This window comes from Cebus imitator, unplaced genomic scaffold (genome assembly GCF_001604975.1).
Source record: "Cebus imitator isolate Cc_AM_T3 unplaced genomic scaffold, Cebus_imitator-1.0 Scaffold135, whole genome shotgun sequence".
In the NCBI taxonomy this organism is placed as follows: domain Eukaryota; kingdom Metazoa; phylum Chordata; class Mammalia; order Primates; family Cebidae; genus Cebus; species Cebus imitator.
The window spans coordinates 4,295,046-4,308,587 of NW_016107450.1; the positions used below are offsets into that span (position 1 = coordinate 4,295,046).

At 40.8% G+C, this 13,542-nt stretch overlaps 1 protein-coding gene across 3 annotated transcripts in view; it reads right to left on the reverse strand.

Moving 5' to 3' along the window:
- NFIA (nuclear factor I A) overlaps positions 1-13,542 on the reverse strand; it is a 387,507-nt gene that overhangs the window by 92,688 nt on the left and 281,277 nt on the right. For all 3 annotated transcript variants that reach the window (XM_017541600.2, XM_017541602.1, XM_017541598.2), the window contains exon 6: positions 12,662-12,789. In XM_017541600.2, the coding sequence (XP_017397089.1) occupies positions 12,662-12,789 (128 nt within the window). The remainder of the gene's footprint in view (positions 1-12,661; positions 12,790-13,542) is intronic.

The window sequence follows — 13,542 nt, forward strand, 5'->3', positions numbered from 1 at the left end:
ATGTTGACCAGGATGGTCTCGATCTCTTGACCTCGTGATCCACCCGCCTCCGCCTCCCAAAGTGCTGGGATTACAGGTGTGAGCCACCGCGCCCAGCCCAACCCTGTATTTTAAAAAACCCAAAGGTTTCAGAGGGGTTTTAACTGTTAAGAAAGAGGGGTCAGTAATACTTTGAAGAGGGAAGCCAATTAATTGTATTAATATTTAATGGGTTTTGCCATTCTACCTCAGTTTAATTTTTCAAGTTTAACAGATGCTTTGAAATAAAGTGACTTTTGATTCTGGACTTTTTTTCCACTTGAGATATACTTTGTGAATCAGTGCTCGGGAGAGCCCTCTTCATTTCAGTACTTGGTGTGTCGTTCAGGAATCCATCAGGAAATAGTTCTTGATTTACTCTGTCAACGTGAGCATTTCTCGTAATCTTCTAGGATGTAATTCACGCAGCATTTCGAAATGGGTGCCATGTCTCTGATTAATTGATGAGTTTATGATGCATCTAAAATCCTTGGATGGACAGAGCTGGATAAATAGGCATTATTGTAATCCTCTGCTGAGCAGGAAAGCCACTGGGATGTGCACAGCCTCATCAGAAACTGCCGCACAGCAGTGGGCTGCACACAGTATTGACGCCTGGGATCTGCACGGGCCAAGGACTTCTTGCTTCCCTCTCTCCCCAATTCCCCAAGTAAAAGCCTCTTACTCTCGGGGCTAAAAAACTGCTTTACTAAAAACACTGATGGCCAAAACCCACAGAACTTTATTTCCATATAAACGTCAGTGCTATATTTGGTTATTTAACATTTAAAGAGAATCATCAGTAAGTAGGATAAATATAAGACCCTAGGAGAGAGGGAAATAAGTCTGCAGACAGTAGTATTAGTGATTTGTATTACTTTTCACAATTTGAATGAATGTATATGTACACACACACATATATGCTTATATGTATATGTATGTATATAGATTAGAACAATGTATGGCCCATAGTAGGTGCTCAATAAACATCAGTTATTGCTATTACTTATAAAACAGTTTGACATTTCAGCAGCAGTGACAACATACAAGCCAATATATATTTATTGTTAATCAACTTGTCTTGAGTCTATAAAACAGCTACATTGTGTTCATATAATAGAGCTGAGGAGGTAAGGTCACTAAAGTATTTTCATCGTTATATCTGTGGTTAACACTATCTTCAATTTAAGTTCTATATATATTTAAAAAATATCAGATATAGGAAATCACAGTATACTCTTAGGTAAGTCTGCTTATTATCTATTGATGATAGAGCTATCTGTCTTTTTTAATCTTTCTTTACTCCTCCTCCAACTATACTTTCTGGTTATTTTACTTTCTGATGAATTTAATCTCTATTCAGATGAATTTTGTTCCCTCTAAGTAAATTATTTGCTTGTATTCTACCTACTCCATCATCTGCAAATCAGAAAACTGTCTATTTCAGACAGGGGAGATTTGGGTCCATGAGTAAGGAATGATAAACTGTATCTCTGTACGTGTACTTCTTGAGGACTTCCTAGTATGTCAGCTGTCCAGGTGCTTCTTAGAGATGGAGTAACATTAGACTCCATTATGAAAGGAAGGAAACAGGGGCCAGTATTCACTGCTGCTCCTTTAACAATGAAATGGCTGATGCACCAGCTATTTTGAGCAGGCACAGCGGAGGACTGTGGCCTAAGCCACTGAAGAAACTCCTCACCCATATGATGCTTGCTGTGCTCTACATCTTACATATTATAGCCATTGGGTACTTGTTTAACCAGTTGCCCTTCCTTCCTTCGCTGGACTGTGAGCTCTTTGAAGGCAAGTTCTGTTTAGCTTGTTTTCATACTTCTTCTATCATTTTTGCACAGTGCTCTGCATATAATAGATGCAATGGTGTAAAATATGTTAACAAATACATTTCATAGTATTTAAAATTCATATAGTAAGTTCAGGGTTTTCAAAGTATTTACCCCCTAAAAAGTATATACAGTATTTCGTTAAGGCATTGTGATTTATTAAATATACTTTGTATATATTAAAAATATGTATAGTGCCCTGCACAATACTTTTACACAAAGCTAATGCTTAATAAGTGGTAGTTCTTGTTTGTATCATCTCATTTGATCTTTTCAAAGCTATGAGTTAGGAAGGCAAAGCCGTTTTATTGTCCTCAATGTTTGTATGAGGAAATGAAAATTCAGAGAAGTAGTTTGCTAAAAATCTCAGGCTTGCTCATGGTAGAACACGAGAATGACTAACTTTTAAAATTCTTAATTTGTACTTTTTCCTCTTTTTTAATACATTCTATTTCTCACGTATCATCTCCCTTCCCAGAAAGCCTATGAAGATTGCTGTGGTTGGAATGGAATTTGCTTTAAAGTTCCTCCTTACAGTAAGCTCCACCCAAGCCACACTATGAGTTGGCCACCTGAGCCACGGGGACTGTACTGAGGACGGTGACAGGCACAGGGCAGGGAGGAGGATTTCACACATAAACCTAACGCACATACTACATTTCCTTCTTCCTCCCCTTCTAGAATATTTACACAGCTTCATTTTCAAACATGAAATTAAAAATTTGGAGATTTGGGTAATTTATTTATTCAGACAAGACCAGCTGAAATGCAGCATCTGTTTTCCCGAGAGCTTCTGCATTCACAGAATTGTACATCTGGGTTCTCCGACGCAAGTGGAGCAATGCTCATTCGTTAGACAAATGTATACATCACTCTGCTTAGGAGCGCTTGGTCTTACTCAAAGGACAAAATGAGACATGTGTGATCTCCATCTTATTTCTTACTCAGTTATTAAACAAATGTTGACTGAATGGCTACCAAGTTGCCAGGTACTAGAGGCTTCAGGAATCTCAACAATTTTTTGGATCATGCTTTATCATTTATGTATATAACACATACACAAAGCATAGGTGTGTGTGTATGAGAAGAATGTTTCTTTTCCTCTAACAGGCAACCTTTTAGAGGCCAATTACAAGGAGCTGTTTTAGGCCTTTTTCTGACATCAAGAAGACATAGCCTTGATAAAGAAGGCAAGGGATTTTTGAAGGGGGTTACAGTGCTCATTTTGTAATACAGCATTCCTGTCATAACCCCTTACTTGGGTGAAATTTCTCTGATCGAGAAGATGTAAAGAAGAGGCCCCTTGCCGGGCATGGTGGCTCATGCATCCCAGCATTTTGGGAGGCTGAGATGGGCGGATCATGAAGTCAGCAGATTGAGACGATCCTGGCTAACAAGGTGAAACCTGGTCTCTACTAAAAATACAAAAATTAGCCAGGTGTGGTGGCATGTGCCTGTAATCCCAGTTACTCATGAGGGCTGAAGCAGGAGAATCACTTGAACCCCGGAGGTGGAGGTTACAGTGAGCTGAGGTCACACCATTGCACTCCAGCCTGGGCGACAGTGCAAGGCTCCATCTCCAAAAAAAAAAAAAAAAAAAAAAAAAGAGAAGAGGCCCCTTGTTACTGTCCCAGTGGCCCCTGGTGCAGCAGTCTCTAATGAGCAGGTGCCAATATGAGAAGAGATCATGGAAGAGGATGTGGTCACAGATGATGCTTTCCTACTGCTCCCATATATGCAGAAGAAAAGCCAAGACATCAATCCCATGGCAATGTGCTGTGGCACTGACTATTCCTATTCCAGCAGGAGATGAAGGGAGGTGTAATCATTTTCTCTAACATATGCTAGTGTAGTGGAGTGTCTGTGATCAATGCACTATTGTTACCTGTCACTGCCTTTTACTGGCACTGATAATGGGCTTCCTCTGTGTCTCAGCTAGAAGTGTAAGTTGGTTGACTTCCTTCACTCTTGAAATTGATAAATGATTGTTGGCAGTCAAATTAGGACCAGCAGAGTTGGGAATCCAAGTGAACCTCACATGTAATATTTAAAATTACAGTAACTAACCTAAGTCTGCAAAAATCAGCTCTGCTGCCAGTAGCTATGACACAGAACCCTAGTTCTAAATGCCCTAGGTTGCTGACTAACCAGACGTTTACTGAAATATTCTTTGAAAGATGCCTTTAAACAATTTTTTTAAAACTATGTTTCTTAATAATTGTGATAGGAACAGAAAACATGTTATTAAAGTAGTTAATTTTTTTTTGTTTTTGAGATGGAGTTTCATTCTTGCCGCCTAGACTGGAGTGCAATGGTGCAATCTCAACTCACTGCAGCCTCCACCTCCTGGTTGAAATGATTCTCCTATCTCAGCCTCCCTAGTAGCTGGGATTGCAGGAGGGCCACCCTGCCAGGCTAATTTTTGTATTTTTAGTAGAGACAGGGTTTCACCATGCTGGCCAGGTCTCAAACCTCAAGTGATTCACCCACCTTGGCCTCTCAAAGTGCTGGGAATACAGGCATGAGCCATTGAGCCTGGTCTAAAGTACTTAATTTTGACCTCCAAAAATGAGAACAACTTACTCTTTGCGGTGAAGTGTATCTCTAAAAGTATTTATAAAAATATGACTAAATTTACTACTTATCGAATTAGACTTCAAAACTTTCACTGAACTGTTTTGAAACTTCCAACATTTTGGTAGATGCAACTGTGCCTGTTAATTGTTTTAAAATCACATTATTATTGAAGGCATTTAGAGTTCTGAATGCTTTTTTACAGGAGAAAATTTAAGTAGCCTCTTATGCATGTACTTCAAACACAGTACTGCATTTCACCGAAAAGTCCTGTAATTTCATGTTCTTCTTTTTTTTTTTTACAATAAAAATTTTTGCTTCACTTTTTAGGTCTGCTGAAACTTACTGATATGTGTGTGCTTAATGCAGATGTGGCCTCAAATCTGAAAGTGGTGCAAACCACTCATCTCTGAAACCCACTACACTCCCGGTATAAATTGTCAACTTTGGGGACAAAGATAACCTGGGAAAGGTTCACAGAATAGCCACAGAGCTGCCTTCAACTTAGGAAGAAATATGTATGAAGAAGACTTAAATTTACATATACTAACGATCAAAAGACTAAGGCAAGACTCACTTTCAAGTGAGACATGAACACTTCTCAGTCTCATTCCATCTAAATCCAGTGTTAAGTGCTACCCTTTAGGAAAATTGTCCCTTATTCTCTGGTCAGATGATCAGCCCTCCTTTTTTTTTTTTTTTACACTGTACTTTTAAGTTGTGGGGTACATGCTCTGATCTTGCAAGATTGTTGCATAGGTACACACATGCCATGGTGGTCTGCTGCCTCCATCCCCCTGTCACCTACATCAGACATTTCTCCCAATGTTATCCCTCCCCAACCTCCCCACCCCTCACTGTCCCTCCCCTAGCTCCCCACCCCCCAACAAACCCCAGTGTGTGATGTTCCCCTCCCTATGCCCATGTGTTCTCATTGTTCAATACCGCCTATGAGTAAGAACATGTGGTGTTTGATTTTCTGTTCTTGTGTCAGTTTGCTGAGAATGATAGTTTCCAGATTCATCCATGTCCCTGCAAAGGACACGAACTTGTCCTTTTTTATGGCTGCATAGTATTCCATGGTGTATATGTGCCAAATTTTCTTTATCTAGTCTATCACTGATGGGCATTTAGGTTGGTTCCAGGTCTTTGCTATTGTAAATAGTGCCGCAATGAATATACATGTGCATGTGTCTTTATAATAGAACAATTTATAATCTTTGGGTATATACACAGTAATGGCATTGCTGGATCAAATGGGATTTCTATTTCTAGGTCCTTGAGGAATCGCCACACTGTCTTCCACAATGGTTGAACTAATTTACACTCCTACAAACAGTTTAAAAGTGTTCCTATTTCTCCACATCTTCTTCAGCATCTGTTGTCTCCAGATTTTTTAATGATCACCATTCTAACTGGCGTGAGATGTTACCACAATGTGGAATCAAAAGAGAGCCTGCATGGCCAAGAAAATCCTAAGCAAAAAGAACAACGCCAGAGGCATCATGCTACCTGACTTCAAACTATACTACAAGGCTACAGTAATCAAAACAGCATGCTACTGGCACCAAAACAGAGATACAGACCAATGGAACAGAACAGAAAGCTTGGAAGTATTGCCACACATCTACAACCATCTGATCTTTGACAAATCTGACAAAAACAAGCAATGGGGAAAGGATACCCTGTTTAGTAAATGGTGTTGGGAAAACTGGCTAGCCAAGTGCAGAAGGCTGAAACTGGACCCCTTCTTTACACCTTACACTAAAATTAACTCCAGCTGGATTAAAGATTTAAACATAAGACCTAACACCATAAAAACCCTAGAAGAAACCATAGGCAATTCCATTCAGTACATAGGCAAGGACTTCATGACTAAAACCCCAAGAGCAATGGCAACAAAAGCCAAAATAGACAAATGGGATCTAATTCAACTTAAGAGTTTCTGCACAGCAAAAGAAACAATCATTAGAGTGAACCGGCAACCAACAGAATGGGAAAAAATTTTTGCAATCTACCCATCTGACAAAGGGCTAATATCCAGAATCTACAAAGAACTAAAGCAGATTTACAAGAAAACAAACAAACCCATTCAAAAGTGGGCAAAGGATACAAACAGACACTTTTCTAAAGAAGACATTTATGAGGCCAACAAACATAGGAAAAAATGCTCATCATCACTGGTCTTTAGAGAAACGCAAATCAAAATCATATCAGCTCTCTTCTTTTCCTCCTGTGACACTTAATCCTGTGTGCTTTCAACTACTCTCAGCTGGGTAAGGCCTGGCTGCCTCAATAATCCTAATGATGATATTTCACATGATAGAGAATATTAACTTTCACAAACGACTTTGGACTTCATTATCTCATCTGTCATAACTTTGTGACAGAGATGGAGCAGAAGGAACAGTTCCCACCTTACAAGTAGTGACTGATACTTGTGGAAATTCAGAGGTTTGCCCTTGGAAATAGGGACCTGCTGGAGTCCTCTCTGTATCTACTCTAGTGTACTGTACACAGTCAGCGCTTAATAAGGATTCAATGACTTGGCTGGACTTTAATGATAATGATTAGATGACCAGCCATTCTTCTTCAAGCAACAGGCCCTAAACTGGAGGACTATGGGAGAGAGGAGGACACTAGAGAATTGTTTTTCTTGCAATGAGGTATCTAGAGTCACCCAGAATACAATCTTTTCTAATCTGTTTGAAAAGAGGCTAGATTTCTACCTATCTAGAATTGTTTTAAAGAGAACCTACTTAACATAGAGAGAAAGGTTGGGAGCAAGACATTTAAAGTTAAGGTGGCTTCCAGACAGTTCTCCTTACTGAGTAAAGAGAACCCACCAAAAGGAAGAAAGAAGCAGCCTAAATTAGTGCTTTGCAAACTGTAACATGCCAGGAGAGCTTTTAAAAATTCTGTTGGTCTAGGTGGGGCCTGAGGTTCTGCTTTTCTGTTTGTTTCTCTTTTCTTTTGGGACAGAGTCTCACTCAGTTGCTCAGGCTGGAGTGCAATGGCACAATCATAGCTCACTATAACCTTAAGCTCCCAGGCTCAAGCAAGGCTCCTGTCTCAGCCTACCGAGTAGCTAGGACTACAGGCACATGCCACTATGCATAGCTAATTTAAAACATTTTTTTGTAGAGACGGGGTCCTGCTATGTTACCTAGGCTGATCTCAAGCTCCTGGCCTCAAACGATCCTCTCACCTTGGGCCCCCAAAGTGCTGGGATTATGGCGTGAGCCACTGCGTCCGGGCAGGATTCTGTATTTCTAGTAAGCCCCCAGGTGATGCCATGTTGCAGGTCCTCAGACCACACTTTGAGTAGCAAGGGTCTGAAGTGTCTCATATATACTTGTATAAGAGAAAATTTGGTATGGAAATCTGAATTTTTCACAGGTAAGTAAAGGAGGTTGTCTATACTACATAAAATGTTCCACAAAGGATTCACTACTGGGATTCTTAATATAGAGCTCATACTCAACAATGAACTTAAAAATAATACAGATTTTTAAAATTTTTTTAAAAAAGGTTTGATTCATTTAAGGGAACACACTTTCAGGTGAGGGATACTTGTAATAGTCGATGCACTGCTGCTTGTCAGTGGGGTCCTTGGCTGAGCCTAAGCAATTGTTCTGTTTATAACTTGCTAGTAATAGGATTTGACTGAAAGCATGCACATTGAAAATGCAGTAAACACCAATTCTGCGAGTATTCTTGGTAGCAAATTCTGCTATCAAGTTTATTGAAAGCACCCCAAATTCTCTGCTTTATCATTTCATTCATTCAATCAATATTTATGGAGTACCTATTATGTGCTAGACATTGTTATGGTTGTCAGAGAGATAGCAATGGAAAAGACAAAGTCCCACTGTTCATGGAGTGTATCTCCTAGAGAGAGAAAACAGACAATAATAGCAGACAGATGGTAGGGCATGGTGGGCTCACACCTGTAATTCCAGCACTTTGGGAGGCTGAGGCTGGATGATCACTTGAGGCCAGGAGTTTGAGACCAGCCTGGCCAACATGGTGAAACACCATCTCTACTAAAAACACAAAAATTAGCCAGGTGTGGTGGCAAGTACCTGCGGTCCTAGCTACTCGGGAGACTGAGATAGGAGAATCAGTTGAACCCAGGAGGTGGAGGGTGCTGTGAGCTGAGATCACACCACTGCACTCCAGCCTGGGCAACACAGCAGGCTCCCTTTCAGGAAAAAAAAAAAAGTAGATAGAGATATAAAGAAAGCAAAGCAGGGTTGTGAATTATAGGATGATGGAGGGAGGATCAGCAGCTATTTTAGATCACTGAGGGCCTGTCTGATGAGATACTATTTGAACAAAGACCTAACTGCTGAGGATCATTTGATTTTATAAATGAAAATGATAGACAGTTTACTTTGCTAACAGTTAATACTCTTATATATTGTGTCCTATGTATATTTAATAATGTATATTTCTTCTCTAGATCAAGTTATATGACAATGCTTTGGGATAAGAAAAACAGAATATTCTTCAGGTCTCTCTGATGAGTTATTGTTTCTCATTATAATGTTTTAAATGAGGTATCAGTCCAGGACATGAGACCCTAAAATGCTGCTTTAAATGTTTATGGTAAAGAGGATACTGAGTACAGAAAATAAACTTAGACTCTGAAGTCAGATTTAGTTTTAAATATGGATTTTGAATCCACAGAATTACTATCTGTGTGGACTTGGGCAAGTCACTTAACCTTTCATGATTCTCAGTTTTTATCCCTATGGAGGCAGGATCATTAAATCTTGCACATTAAAGGAGGTTTTTAAAAAACCTGGTACACAGTAGGTACCTGGAACAGTAGGTACTCAACTGTAACTAGCATTTTTCCATATAGATGAAAGCAACATGCAGTGTCTGACCCAATGTGGGCGCTGCCTATTGGTCTCCTTCCTGTTTATCTGCATTATCAATTTCTCTGTAATTTTTCATTTCTTCAGTTAAACAAGAGTTGATGGTATGTGCATTTGTGCTTGACAGAATTTCATAGGACTCGTTTCATCAATTCATGATTTGTTTCAAAGCTTCGAATCTAACCCAGTTTTGAGATAACTGGGAAACGAAACTAAGTCGGAGGGACAAATGCAGCACTGTCAGAGAAGCAAAAGTCATTCTGAAGTCGTCTGAAGTTTTTCAACTAACATCATCTTTAATCTCCTATGCCCTTCTTCCCAGATAATAAGAGCTGTGCATGAAAAGTGCTGAGATAAACTAATGGGAAACAGGATACTACAAAAGACATTTGCAAACGCCCATGTAATTTACTGCATGTCTGGTTTGTTTTACTTTCCATAATCTTCCTGTTGCTCTAGGAAATTTGTCTCTTCTGGCAACCTTTAGCCCTCTTTTGGCCAGGGAGTCCTGAAAAAGCATTTGAGGGCAGGTGAGCAGATACCAAAGGGCTCTGAGCGAGGAGCAGGGACAGGCCTCGCTTCCTGTGTCACATCTGAGGCATCATCACAGTATCCTTAGTACTTGTTTGAGAGAATTATCCCGCATGTAGGCAACCAAGAGGCTGCCAGTGCATTCAGATATACGTAACTCCCAACATATTTCTGAAGGTAATTTACATGAGTGAACCACTAAAAGCCTCCTTCTCAATTAACTGTACCCCTGGGGAAAAGCTATGCAGGCCTGCATAAGTGTGGGAACAACATAAAGGTGTTCTCTGTGCCAAAAAGGGGATTGAGCTTTATGGAAAATCCCCAAAAAGGACCATCTGGCGGCATAAATTATCCATTTAAAAATGGCTGGTGTGAGTTAATGACACCAAAGTCACCATGAACATGTGCAACATCCTTCAGTTGAGTTTTAATGTCCCCTCAGGCCTTGTTGCAATTATGACTTTCTATGCTGAATATGGCCAAATGTACATTTATCCACTATCCTCTATCACTCCCTATAAACAGATACCATGAAACTGAATTTTTCTGTAATGAAATGGGGATAGAGAATGGAGAGTCAGTCCAGGAGTGTAACTGCAAGGGTTTCTCTAAGAATATACATAGGTAAACACACACACACACACACACACACACACACACACCCCTACCTCTTACCAAAAAGGATTCAGCCGTTAAACTTTAGTTGTTTAATGACTACAAAGGATTCAGGTATTCAAATGTTAAAATTTATGATCGCTTGAATCATAATATACAGATGGGAATAGGAATTGCTCTGAATAAAAGAGTCACTAGGTCAAAGTACTCTATAATCAATCAACCTCCACGGACCCAAGATATACCCAGAGGAAGTAAATGTAAGGACCTAGAGCTCAGCCTCAAGATGGGGGAGAGCTGAGTACCTCAACCTAATAAAGCAGCTTCAATATGCACAAAAAAGCACAATAATCAAGCACAAATGTACCAAGCCTATATGTTTAATTCTGATTTTCACTGGAGCAGGTAAATTGGCTAGGGCTCTAATTAGCCTTTGAAAAAGGGTTCAAAGAAGTTTCACATCTTTTAATTTTTTAATAGCACATAAACTTTTCAGGGGCACTACACAGAGGTCACGCTGACGATGCAGGTAGTGGCAGTGACAGTCAGCATTTTCCTTCTGATTTAGGACTGGGACTATTTCTTAGGCACTTTAGGTGAGCTGATGTGAACACAAATGTGGAGAAAAGACAATGTGTGACCTTTGTAGAACCACCACCACACCTTGGGTGCTGTATTCGGTACTGATTAGAAACAGAAGGCACGGAAGACTAACACCATCATCTCTGCACTTCCCATATCAACATATAATGACCTGCTTATGTGTTTGTTTCCCACCTCTGATTGTGAATTCCTTGAGAGCAGGCGCCATAGCCTTTCCAGCCATCCTTGAGTTCCCAGAACCTGGCATAGTGCTTCACACAGAGAAGGTTCCCGACAAAGACTATGGAATGAATGAGTGAGAGACTAGGCAGAAGCAAGGCAAAGAGACATTTTCGCATTTTAATAGCAGGGGCAATATAAAAGACACGGCCAATGGGCCTGAGGTGTTTCTGTTTTGTTTTTAATTATGGTACAGTAACACTAACTTGAGCAGGGAGATAGGTACTTCCGTGAATGTTAAGTTACACAGATTACTGTCACCACCACAATCAGGATGCAGAATGGTGCTATCACCCCAGCGTCTCCCCTGTGCCACACCTTTATAGTCACACTCTGTCAGCATTGTCTTTTGAAAAAAGTTTTAGGGAGGAAAGAAGGGAGCTAAGATTTGTAGATGAAGAGGTTGGTTCAGAGATTTCCTTGGTGCTCGTCTGTACTTGCAGGGAATTACTCTGAAGCAAAGGCTGGGGCAGGATGGCCAGAGAACAGTTTTTTTATACTTCCTCTATGCTAGGTAGTAGCTATGCTAGGAAATAGCTATTAGTACTCTCAGATTATAAAAACGGAGACACAGGTCAGAGAGGCTAGGTAACTTGCCCACAATCACACAGCCAGCAGGAGTTGAAGCCAGGATGATACTCCAACTGTCTGATTTCAAGGCATATACTCTCTCCTTTATACCCATTGGACTTGCCATATTCAGGAAGCCACTGGAGAAGATTCCCTCTAACCCCATGTTAGACATCGATAAGGGTTTCAAAAAGTTCATTTAACTCACAAGACTCCAGAGCCACGACTAGACTACCCCAGGAGATTAGGCCAGCAGTCATCCTTTGTTTAGTAAAGATCAGAATAAGGAGAGTTGTTCAATTTAAATAGAAAAATAATCATGATGATACCCAGTAATAGGAAAAATATTGCAAAGTGTCCTTATATCAAAATCTGAGTCTAAACTGCAGCGCAAGGAACCCAATCTTCTTTTGAACATTATCAATCCTGCTGACAAAGCTGATAGATTTTTATTAGGATTATTAAAAGATAATTTTTAAAACTAAAGTGAAAGATAGTATTAAAAACAAAACCAAAAGCAAATCAAATGCTGGATTGTGGTGTAGGGGAAATATGTAAGAGTAGAAAATCATACACCATCTCACCAGTCTTACATTTCAGTTCAATTACTACTACTGCTTTGCACAGCCATCCTTTTATGAATGTGGCAATCAGATTACAATACAAACAAGCGTCCATCCGGAAAAAGTGAACTACCTTGAGCTTGCTTTCTTCACTCTTCTGCATGGCAGGGGACCCCACACGCATGTTTGGTTTCACCGTGTTAGCTTAGCCACAAGCCCGTGCCCCCACCCTGCTTACCTGGCTCCACTTCATGCCATCCGCTTGACTGACTGCCACTTCCTGGGGAGCGCCCTTGGCCTGTATAAAATGGCTCTTCACCAGGACTGTCCATTTCATCCTCCACAGACTTGAGGCGCTTTGTGGAGCTGAAATAACAAATGGGTGCATGTTTAAAAGCAATCGAAACCACCTTTCTCTTGGACACTGCACCTCTGGTTGAAAGAAAGCCAAGGGAGGAAGCAATTGGGCAACTTAGCGTAGTTCTAGGGCTCCTTTTAAACCCCTGTTCAGTCTGATGAGTCACTGGATGTAGAACAAAGTCTTGGGTCTGTGTCGTTCCAAGCGTCTGGGTTTGATTTTTATTGTCAATCATGTTGCTGCTGCCGCCACATCCTGTTCCTTTTTCCTTTGAGGAATGGGTAGCTGGCTCCAGCTCCTGTCTCCACCTGGAAGTGTTGGGAGTCAGCCCACATATTTCCTATCTCCACAGGTGGTAGCTGGGCCCTGGCCATCAGCAATGAACCTGGGCATCAATTTAATCCCTACTGGAACCTCAGAAACGTAAAAGTTAAGGCTTGTGATCCTTCAAGAAATGCTTGGCTTGGGCTGGGCACGGTGGCTCATACCTGTATTCCCAGCACTTTGGGAGGCTGAGGCAGGCAGATCAATCACACTTGAGGTCAGGAGTCTGAGACCATCCTGGCCAACATGATGAAATCCTGTCTCTACTAACAATGCAAAAATTAGCCGGGTGTGGTGGTGGGCGCCTGTAGTCCCAGCAACTTGGGAGGCTGAGGCAGGAGAATCGCTTGAACCCAGGAGGTGGAGGTTGCAGTGAGCAGAGATTGCGCCACTGAACTCCAGCCTGGGTGACAGAGCAAGACTTTGTCTCAAAAAAA